Consider the following 12,565-nt stretch of genomic DNA (forward strand, 5'->3'; position numbering starts at 1 on the left):
AATAAATATGGGGGGGTGCAGATGTCTTTTCAACATAGTTATTCATTTCCTTTGAATATATGTCTAGAAGTAATATTGCTAACTCATACAATAGTTTTCTTTTGAGCATTTTGAGGGACCTCCTTACTGTTTTCCATAATAGCTAAATTAATTTATATTCCTGCCGACAGTGTACAAGGGTTTCCTTTTCCTCCATATCCTTGCCAGCAGCATCTGCTATCTTTGGTCTTTTTGATAACAGGAGTGGAGGTGATATGCCATTGTGGTGTTTTTTGTTTTTTGTTTTTTTGCGGTGCTGGGAATTGAACCCAGGACCTTTCTACCAACTGGGCTATCTCCCCAGCCCCCATCGTGGTTTTGATTTGCATTTCTCAGATGATTTCTGATGTAGAACATTTTTTCATATACCTGTTGATCACTTGCATATCTTCTTTAGAGAAATGTCTATTTAGTTCTATTGGCCATTTTAATTGGATTTTGTTTTGTTTTTGCATTGTTTGAGTTCCTTATAAATTCTGGATATTAATGACTTGTCAGAGGTATAGTATAAAAATATTTTCTCCCACTTTGTAGATTGTCGTTCCATTATTTTGTGACCTCTTCAATTTTTTTCACCAATGTTTTAGAGTTTTCATGGTAGAGATTTTTCATCTCTTTGGCTAATTAAATTTATTTTTGGTTGATATTATAAATGAAACTACTTTCAATCAAAACAATTTACTTATATTTTTCTTTAAAAAAAAAAAACTCTATTTGTTGATTTATTTGCCTATTTCTTTCACCAAACCATGGAGTGCTTAAGGGCATAAACTTTGACTTCCTTTTTTATATATTCCTGTATCTAAGTCAGTGCCTAGCACTGAGATGGACACAAATACATATTCACAGCATGAAGCATTAATCTATTTTGTAAAGAACTGCCAGACTACATGTAACTTAATTATCAAGCTAAAACCAAGGGATACAAGATTGCTTCTTTGTTAAAAATATATGAGATGCTCTACTGTGCAATGCATTTTAATTTCAAAAGGAAATATACCCAAATGCATAGTCACCTCAACTCCATTTTGGAAACAAGTAACATACAATTGTAAATAAAATTTTTCAAAAAGTTCATATATTAATTTTAATATATAAAAGAATGAGATTTAAAAGACATAAAAGAATAAGATTTCTGACTTAGAAATACTATGCTGCCTTAAAAGACTAACTAAAGTTAGTTATTAAAACTGATTTAAAAGTACTTTCTTTTAAACTAGTTAAAAATTCAATAAGTTATTTTTCTAAAGGCTCAATAACTTTTGCTCTCTATCTTATCAAGCCAATTTGTTTGTAGATACTGGTTAAGTCATTCCATTTTACATTAAGTTGCTTAAAATAAGTCCCTCATAAGAAAGTAAATATAAGTAGATTTTAAGATCAATGGATAGTCAGACACTTTGTATCTTTTTACTCTATTATACACATTAACGGAACTCAAATTATAATAGTAAATATTATTTTAAAAGAAGAACTGACTTTATTAGCCATTTCTGTCAAAATACCATATATGGACTCACATAGCTGAGCTACTGATTTAAGACACAAGTCTTAAATCATCCACATGGAAGAAGGGGAAACTATCATGACAGCTCTCTTAATGCTGAAGACTTATTTCACACCTCCTCTTTAAAAAGTCACTTGGTAATAGCTTTTTTATCTGAAAACAAAAACAAAGCTTAAAAATCACTTAAGGTCTCAATCTTTTATTCTTTCATGACCACAAAGTTTAGAAACAGAGTGCTAACAATGAACCAAAGGATAAGTCTTCACATAAGCTGAAAAACAGCTGCTTAATGGTAAGCTAACAAGTTGTTTTCCATATTAAAATATAAAAATTCTTTTGAAAGCTGTAACAATAAATCACTTTAGTTACATATATAAGTACAAAAAGACTTACAATATCTTTTTTAATTTTTTTTTTTTTTTTTTTTGGTAAATGGACACAATACCTTTTTTCTATTTATTTATTTTTATGTGGTGGTCAGGATTGAACCCAGTGCCTCACAAGTGTTAGGCAAGCACTCTAACACTGAGCCACAATCCCAGCCTGTTACAAAACTTGTAAAAAGAGAAATAAGTAGCTAGCAAATTGAAAAGTGTTCTTGTATTTCAGTTGGAGATATTTTCTAAAATGTTAAAATGGTCACATTTAAGATATATTTTTTAGTTCTTCAATCTAAATGATGAAAATTTCCTTAATGCATTATCTTCTTTAAGAGCAGAAGAATGATATTATACCAAAACTTAATGATAAAATAAAATCAATTCAAGTATTTTTTAAATGCTGTCTTTATTTGAAAACTTTTCTTGAATAACTTGATTTCCTGCATGAAAGTAACACAACTGAGATGAAGGTTTCTGAAAAGAGAGGGATATAAAGATTTTGAAATGCAAAGTTCTCAGTTCTGTATAAAACAGTCCTTTTTATAGAAGTGATACATTGTAAACATCTTGTAAATGTACTTGAATTCCAATTTGTGGGATAGAAAATTTTAATCACAAGAAAGTAGAACGGGTGGCACAAATAAAATCAATTCTGGCAATAATGGGAACTTATTTGGTCAAATTAGCAGATAGTACACTGTAAGTCCCTCCCCAGGTATAGAGGGTAAAATATTCATTCTTTACTACAAAAGTTCCTGATCCCTTTGTAGAGATTTTTCAACAGAGGCAACAAAGATCTAGATATAATACATGCTTCATAAATAAAATATGTAAAACATACATGGTAGAAAAATAATAACTTTGAATAAAAAGTCATTCACTTTTCTCATCTTTAATTTTTAAAGAAAGCTACTACTTCAAATCAATAATAAAACTAGAAAATCAGTAGCATGTTTCAAGTAAACAAATCTATAATTTCTAGTAAAAAAGGAAAACCTATTAAAATACTCCAATACATACTACACCCTCCAGTGGGCAAACATCCATGGAAAAATATAAAAAGATTTAGCTGGATTTTCCACTCAGTTAAATTAGTCCTATAACTAATGATGGCTCTAAAAACCTCATAAAAGTTCACAGTATTTTAATCACTTGTCTTGGTATCTAAGTTAGTAGAAGTAAAGGTTTTTTTCTTAAGGGTATATTGTAGTACAATAATGTTTATAAATAATCATCATCTTCTTTATCTTTTCTTTAAAAAATGTGCTATCAGGAACATTTCTTTAACTTATAAAAGAAAATGGTTAATAGAATAAATCACATGCAAAGATGAATAGTTAGGAGCAAAAGTATCCTTCCTATCATGAGTTATAAAGAATGAGGCATAATATCTTAAAGTGACATCCCAAACTTATAGTATTTTAGTGAGAACCATGGCAAAAAAGCACTATGTTCATTAAGTTTTTCAGGAAAACAACTTAATATTATTACCTGGTAATACTTAGGATTACTGGTCTCATGGGTATATGGTCACTACACAGAAATATAAATCCACTAAGAAAAAACTCAGAAACTACTGATAAGAGCCCTTTGTCTAAACAGATAATGTTTCAGCATTTAAAAGATGTAATAAAAGTAAAGACTAAATTAAAGTATTCCACAAGGTCCAAATATCATTGAAAGTTTCTCCCATTAACCTCTCAAATTCCTTAATTTAGTGATAGTAAAATCTACAACATAATTCAAAACATCTTTAATACATAAATCTAGAAATCTTGTATGAAGATGTATGTTTCTTAAAATGCATCAGAGTTTTTGAGTATGTACACTTGAGGAAAAACAAGTTCAACTAAGACAAGGTGTTGAATTTACTATAGGGGAAAAAAATACTATAAAGGACAACAGTGACATCTAGTGGACATTTCGAATATACACCATACAGATCAGATCAAAATATTTCTAGCATTTCATATATCCCAAACTGTCTTAGGAATTATGACAATCTTTAGATACAAACCAAAACAATACAACTCTACCCAAAAAAGGTTTCTAAATATGAACAAATAATTGTAACAAATATGAAATATCTAGTAAAGTATAGGAAGTCAATTATCTCAAGTCTTCACGGCACTAAACACTGACTAAATATATCAAGCATCTGCAGATCTTGCTACTAGTCCAGCCCAGTGCCAGGCCCATTCCAGGTTCCAGACCAGCCCAGAGCCAGGTTTTCCACACATACCCAGTCTTCAGGCCCATTCCACTGCCATTTCAGCACCCCTTGTCTAAAACCAGGTTGGCATCCAGAGACAAACACTTAAGGCCTGACTCCAGCAAAAAAAGGGGTCCAGGTCTGTCAAGTAGACCCCAACTCTAGGCTTGCAGCCATGAACTTCATGCTCCAGGACCACCTCTGTGGACCCAGTTGCAGGCTGTCACTTACAGCCACAGCACCCGAACCAGACCTTGCAGACCTGGTCTCTAGGCTAGCACCCACACACCAAACCAGTAGGCCCAGCACTGAGAACCCAGAATCCCTGGCTACCCCAGGGTCAGGCCAGACACAAACTCCAGGTTGGTCTCCAGGATGCCAGGTTTCAGTGGACCCAGTGTCTAAACCTGCTCTAGGAGATCCAGGTTCAAGTTCACCCCAACAGACCCTGATGCCGGGTCAGAACCCACAGATGGAAGAACCAGAAACACCTGCAAGTAAGCACTTATGGACTTAAGATCCAGGCCTATCCTCATGGGCTCAGGCTACAGGCCCATCCTAGTGCCAGACCAACTTTCATGGCCTTAGGGAATCAGGTACCTAGAAGGCACCTGCAAACTCAGGATCAAGGCTACCCCAGCAAAGACTTCACATTATCTCTCACAGAAACAAACCTACCCACATGAACTCACGTGAACTCAGGCTTCAGGTTCAATCCATTATACCACAAATAGGATGAAAACAGAAATAAGAACTTCAGAAAATTCATAAAAGCATCAAAATTAGGTAACATGCTCATGCTTCAATTTCAAGAAAATTGAAAGGAAAAATTTTAACTATCTTAAGACAAATGAAAACAAAACCCAACATGCCAAAACTTATGGGAGGCATCAAAAGCAGTTCTATGGAGGAGGTTTTTTAACAAGAAACCCCTACCTAAAGAAGATCTCAAATAAACAACCTAAAATTACATCTCAAGGAATTAGAAACAGAAGAAATAAATTCCAAAGTCTGCAGAAAGAAAGAAATAATAAAGATCAGAGCAGAAATAAATGACAAAGAAGCAACAGAAAATATCAACAAAACTAAAAGGTGTTTTGGTAAAGATAAATAAAATTGACATATTTTTAGCTAGATTAAGAAAAAAAGAGAGAGGACTTAAATAAAACCAGAAATGAAAAGAGGAGACACAGAAATATAAGATACATAATACATAGTTGCACATTTCTGTTACCACAGAAATACATAAGATAATAAGAGACTATTGCAATCACACACCAACAAATCAGATAACCTACAAGAAAAGAATGAATTCCTAGACCCATACTACCTACTCAGACTCAGTCATAAAGAAATAGACCAATAGTAAGTAAGGAGATTAAATGAGTAATAATAAGTTTCCAATCAAAGAATGCCTGGGTCCTGATGACTTCACTGATGAATTCTGCCAAATATTTAAAGAAATAATACTCATCCTTCTCAAATCCTTCCAAAAAACTGAGAAAGAGGGAACACTGCTAAACTCATTTTATGAGGCAAGCATTATCCTAATACCAAAGCAGAGAAGGGCATTACAAGAAAAGAAAGTCACAGGTCCCTGATGAACATAGATGCAAAAATCCTCAACAAAAAACTGCATTCAATAGCCCATGATCATTCACCATAATTGAGTGGGATTTATCCCAAAGATACAAAGAAGATCCAACATTCACAAAGCTATAAAAGTGGAAAACAACAGAACAAAAGACAAAAACCATATGATCTTCTCAAAAGGCAAATAAAAAACATTTGACAAAATTCAACATCCTTTCATGATAAACACATTCAACAAAACCGTAAAGGCTATATATGACAAACCCACAATTAATATCCTACATAAAGGTGAAGAGTAAAAAGCTTTTCTTCTAACATCAGGAATAAGACAAAATTCCCACTCTTGCCAATTCTATTCAACACAGTACTATAAGTTGAATTTAAAGCAATTAGGCAAAAGGGGGAAAAAAGGCTAGTATACTGAAGAGGAAGAAGTTAAAATTGTCCCTGTATGCACATGATATTTTATACATAGAAAATTCAAGATGCTCCAACAAAAGGGAGTTCAAATAAGTGAATTCAGTATACCTGCAGGATACAAAAATCAGTAGCATATCTAATCAGTAACAACTAACACTCTGAAAAAGAAATCAAAAACAATAACAAAAAATAAAATACTCAGGAATAAATTTAAACAGATTACCTGTATGCTATACATAGAAAACTATGGAATACTGATGAAAGAAATCTAGGAAGACACATATCAATGGAAAGATATCCCACATTCATGAATTGAAATAGTTAATATTGTTAAATCACCACCCTACCAAAGGCAATTTATAGATTTATAGCAATCTTTATCAAACTCCCAGACACTGTTCACACAAATGGAACAATTCTAAAATTCATATTAAATCACAAAAGAATCAAAATAGCCAAACCAATTCTCAGCAAAAAGAACAAAGATGAAGGAATCATATTATCTGATATCAAAATATACTACAAAGCTGTACTAACTCAAATAGCATGATATTGACATAAAAACAGACACATAGTTCAGTGAAACAGAAGAGAGAGCCTAGAAGTAAACCCACTCATTTATGATCAACTGATTTTCAACAAAGATGCCATGGAATACACAATGGGGAAAGGGACAATCCCTTTAATAAATGGTGCTGGAAAAACTGGATATCTACATGTGGAAGAATTAAACTAGACTCCTATTCTCACAGGTTATAGAAATCAACTCAATATAAATTATTTATATTTATATAAATTACATAAATTTATATAAATATAAACGACCTGAAACTAAGGGAGGAAAGCTTCTTGACACTGGTTTGGACAATGATTTTTGTTTTTCTGATCTGGGGATTGAACCCAGGAGTACTTTATCACTGAGCTACATCCTCAGCACTTTTCTTTTTTTTTTTTTTTTTTTTTTGAGGTACTGGGAATTGAACTATGGGACTTGTGCTTGTGAGGCAAGCACTCTACCAGCTGAGCTATCTCCCCAGCCCCAGCACTTTTCAGTTTTTATTTTGAAACAGGGTCTTGCTAAGTTGCAGAGACTGACCATAAACTTGAAACCCTCTTGCCTCAGCCTTCCAAGTCACTGGCATTACAGGTTGTATAACCAACCCCAGTTGGGTAATGTTTTTTTGATTAGGACCCCAAATTTACAGATAACGAAGACAAGAATTAGACAAATGGGATTATATCAAACTATAAACATTCTGCATAGCAAAGGAAACAATCAATTTAGTGAAGAGTCAACCTATGGAACAGAAAATATTTATAAATAATATATCTGATTATAGGTTAATATCCAACCATATAAAGAACAAAAATAATTCAAGGCAAAATAACAAAAACGACCACTTGATTTAAAAATAGGCAAAGCACCTGAAAAGACATTTCCCAAAAGAAGATAAACAAATGATCAACAGGTACATAAAAAAAAAAAGTTCAATGCCATTAATTATCAGGGAAATCTAAGTTAAAATCACAAAATGAGGTATCACTTCATACCTGTTAGAATGGTTATTATAGAAAAGATGAAAGATAAGTATCAGCAAAGATGTGGACAAAAGGGAATCCTTGCACACTGCCTATGGAAAGCATACAGGTACAGCCATTAAAGAAAATAGTATAGAGGCTTCTCAAAATACTCAAAATGGAACTACCATATGATCTAGCAATCCCACTGGATATATATCTAAAGGAAATTAAATTAGTATATTGAAGGGATATATGTATTTCTTGTTCACTGCAGCACTACTTGCAACGGCCAAGTTATAGAACAACCTAAGTGCCCATAGCCTAAAGAATAGATAAAGAAAATACACAGTAATATACAATGGAATACTATTCAGCCTAAAAGAGAAGGAAATGCTATCATTTGTGACAACATGGATGAACCTGGAGGACATTATATAAAATGAAGTAAGCCAAGAAAGATAAATACAGTATGATTTGACTTAAATTTGAAATCTAAAAAAGTTAAACTCATAGAAGTAAAAGTAGAATCTTGGTACCCAGATACTGGAAGGAGTAGGAGTAAGTTGGGGAGGTTTGGGACAAAGAATACAAAGTTTCAGTAAGATAGGAAGAGTAGGTTCAAGATATCTACTGTGCAATGTGGTAAATATGTTAATAATGTATAGTATTCTTGAAGATTGCTAAAAAAAAGTGGATTTTGACGATTCTCACTACAAAAAATGGTTAGTATATGAGATAAAGCATGTTAATTAACCTGATTTAGTCATTCCACAATGTACACATATTTTAAATCATATTGAACATAATAAATATATATAATTTTTGTCAATTTTAAAAACTTAATTTTTTAAAATGATGAACACCTTAAAGACTGAACAATAACAAAAATACATGTGGACAATGTCCTTACCTAATCTCATTTATCAGTACAAAAGTAAATTTCATAAGTGAACAATACTATATTTAATGAAAAACAAACAAAAGTCCATGCAGTTTTTATTAAGTACTTTATCACTAACTCAGATAAGAAATATAAATGTGGATACATGGTCTTAATTTAAGCTCTAAGTCAAATAAGACTCCAGGCCACAAATTAACTGAATGCTTTTCTAAGTGCTTATCCATACTCAGATAATTTGAGCTCAAAGATTTTCTGACAAAAATACTAAGAGCCAGAACTTCACCAATATACAGTTCAAAGTCACTGAAAATATCTCTGAAATGTCACTATTGGAAGACTAGTAAAAATCAAGTCATAAAATCCCTGTCCTAATAGCTTCAAAAAGATATACATATGATAAATGGTGATCTATTCAAACAAGGGAATGTAACTCAGGAATAAAAAAGAATGAAGTACTGTTACATGCAACAATAAATGTAAATATGAAAAAAGTTAGGCTGAGTGAAAGAAACCTTGTATAAAAGTTATATCCTGGTCATGTACAGTGGCACACACTGGCTTGGGAGGCTGAGGCAGAAGGATCACAAGTTCAAGGCTATCTTTGGCAACCTAACTTAGCAAGACTCTGTCTCAAAATAAAAAAAATTAAAAAGGGCTGGCAATGTAGTTCAGTGGAAGAGAACCCCTGGGTCAATTCCTAGTACCATGAGAGAAAGGAAAAAAAAAAAAAAAAAAGCTATATCCTGTATGATTCCATTTATATGAGATTGTAAAACAGAAAAAACTCATCAATGAAAACAAACCAATAAATAAATGAAATCATAACAAGAGTTCCCTCTGAGGATAGAAATGAGACTAACTGGAAAGGGACATGAGAGAATTTTCTAGTGTGCTAGAAATGTTCTGCATCTTAAAGGTTTACACAGATGTATGCATGTAGTTTTAATTTACGTAAGATTTGTACAAAACTGTGCATAAATTTTACTTTAAAATAAATATTAAGAAAAACCTTGATAACCCTACAAATATATCATTCTAAAGCACTTGGAGTGAAATAAACAAATTCCTGCAACTTATTTTTAAATGCATAAAAAATTAGAAGAACAGATTTTAATAAAGCAAACATAACAAAACATTAATGAATGAAGAATCTAAGAGGTGAGGATACTAGGGTTCACTGTTCAATTCTTTCAGCTTTTTTTAATGTCTGAAAATTTCCATAATAAAAAGGATGACAATCAACATTCAGAAGAAAATTTAAAATGTTATATAAACATGTTCTCTTTAATACTATCAATTTCCTTTTATATATTAACATTTAAATCTGATGTCAACTATGACTACCTTCTAGTGAGTAAGAGTTAAAGATGACAAAATTTTTAAAATTTTAAAGACATACCCGAATTTCTTGAAGATTGTGAAAATTATTTCCTACTCTGACTGAGATTTTGCTTGGAGTGTAGCTTTCATCAGATTTGTAGTCTGCATATATACATAAAGTCTTCACTGTTGTTTTTCTTCTAAGAGCAATAAAGTAAAAATAATATGCACTTTATCATATAGAAAGATTATTTCTAAAGCATCTTCTCTTCTGATGTTAAAAGGATCATAGTCTGGGAAAATGAATATGTGAATCAGTAATTTCCATTTCCTTTAATTTCAAAGATAATAAAAATGAAGAAAATGTAAAAAAAAACATAGGTACAGATATAAACATTTTACTTAAATAGACATCTCTTATATAGAATATGGTCAAGAACTACAGTGAACAAAGAAGAAACTGACCAAATCAGGTCTCTTAACGTACAAACAAGCATTAAGGATGTCCATCCTCTTCATTGGTATGTTAAATAAGGTAAAAGTGTTTAAACAAGCTTGTTTTCTTTATTAGTTAATTACTTAATTTCCTATATTAATACTTGAAAGTACCAAAGTAAGTGAGAAGCTGAGTCCATCCAAAATAAAAATGTTTTCTTTAAAAATAGAAGGCAGGGTTGGGGATACAGCTCAGTTGGTAGAGTGCTTGCCTCACATGAACAAGGCCCTGAGTTCAATCCCCAGCACCAAAAAAAAAAAAAAAAAAATAGAAGCATAACCTATTATTTAATACAAGAACTAAAATTCTGCTCTTGTTTTTAAAATATGCATACTCTAGGGAAATAAAATTTTACAAAATTTAAAAATACACAATAAAAAATTAACCTTGGAAAAATGTAACAGGTCAAAAACATAAAAAGATGTTCAATTTCTAAACGTCAAAGAAAGATAAAACACAGAAAATATTTAAATGTCTAATAAAAACCAAATTAGATTAGAATAAGGTGGTTTCATAGCCAGTTAGTATGTACATAATCTTTTACCCATTGATTGAACCCCAAAGAATGCATTAAAAACAATAATATAATTACTCAAAAATAGAAAAGTATTGGCATGTGATTAAATTATCACACAATCATAAACATAAATATCAATTGTAATAGGCAACTCATTAAATTATCATATGTCCATTCAGGGAAATACTATACAACTACAGATGGTACCTGGCTTATAATGGTTCCACTTGTGACTTTTCTTTTTTTTACAATGGCTGTGATAGCAATAAGCACAGCATAGAAACTGCATTTCAAGTTGTGAATTTGTCTCTCACCCCCAATTAGCAATATGCAGTAAGATGCTCTCTTCCAATGCTCAGCCGTCAGTTGAGATCACTAGGGTAAACAATTGGCACTCTATGGTGTACTGTGTTGCTAATAAGCTATTAAATGCATTTTCAACTTAATATTTTCAACCTGCTATGGACTTATTAGGACATAATTCTATAGTAAGTCAAGGAGCATTTGTATTTAAAAAAAGCATGCAGGAATAGTTAACAGTGGGGGGAGGGGAAGCAGATTATAAAACAGTAAATACAGAAGGATTGCATTTTGGGAAAAAAAATTTTAAACATATAAACCTATATTTATATATAGAAAGAAGCCAAGATGGAAGAATACAAAAACAGTAAAAGAGGCTACTTTATAAAGGATGGAAGGAACTATGGGAGACCTTTATTTTTTTATCACGATTTTTATATTTTTTGGATAATTTTTAAGAATGGGCATGTGTCATTTGACCATGAGGAGAAAAAAATTAGGAAATTATAAAAACTGACTCAAAAGCCCATTAAGAATGTCTACTGAAATGTGCTTTAAAAATTAAGTTCTAGCGTAAACTGGTACTAACAATAACAATGAGCTCCTTGAACAGAAATAGTCTATGTCAAAAGTCAGCCTATAAACACAACAGAGGGTCTGCAGCTCTTCTTGTGGGTACCAAACTTATGTAGCCTAACCCATTCATCAGAAAGGAACAGGGAAGTTAATGATTTTTCCTCAGTTCAAGATATAAAACACTAAATACCCTGAAACTGCTGACAGGACAAATCCATTGCTAAGTTCTCAAATGAGGCCAGAAGCATCGAACTGACATTTTTCTGTTTCTGCTGGGCCAGCAAAGGGACAAAAGAGGAAGCAAAGAAATAAGGAGAAATTTTGAAGGTCATACTAAAGACCTGCTCTTATGAGTCATAAGCAGGAAGTAAAAAGTCTTTTCTATCATGGAAAGAGCAAAGATCACAAAGACTGCTCTGACCTTAGCAACAAAACCAAAAGCAGAATTAAAGGATCAAGTTTTTGCTCAGAATAGTTTTATTTCTAAATCTAAAAATTCAGGATAAGTTAGTCATTGAAACCTACAAGATAATTGGAGAGAGATTAGAAAGGCAAAGAAGAGTAATAACGCTCATGATAATAAAAACAACAGCAATGAATAGCAAGTGAATACTTTATGTCTGGTCAGAAGTAATGCTTTCATATATACAGGAACTATTATTATCTCTGTTTTACTGATTTTAAAACTGTGACATTCACTTTAATACCGACCTAAAAAAAGCAAGCTAACAGATGGGCGGAGTCAGAACTCAAAGGTATGTTGGTTTGCCTCAGGTTCTCAGC

General features: G+C 32.1%; 1 protein-coding gene across 1 annotated transcript in view; it reads right to left on the reverse strand.

Annotated features, from left to right (window-relative positions):
* Anapc10 (anaphase promoting complex subunit 10) overlaps positions 1–12,565 on the reverse strand; it is an 89,651-nt gene that overhangs the window by 45,428 nt on the left and 31,658 nt on the right. Inside the window, exon 4 of the mRNA XM_047566381.1 lies at positions 9,973–10,093. Within this exon, the coding sequence (XP_047422337.1) occupies positions 9,973–10,093 (121 nt within the window). The remainder of the gene's footprint in view (positions 1–9,972; positions 10,094–12,565) is intronic.

The sequence above is a fragment of the Sciurus carolinensis genome, chromosome 10 (assembly GCF_902686445.1).
Source record: "Sciurus carolinensis chromosome 10, mSciCar1.2, whole genome shotgun sequence".
NCBI lineage: Eukaryota > Metazoa > Chordata > Mammalia > Rodentia > Sciuridae > Sciurus > Sciurus carolinensis.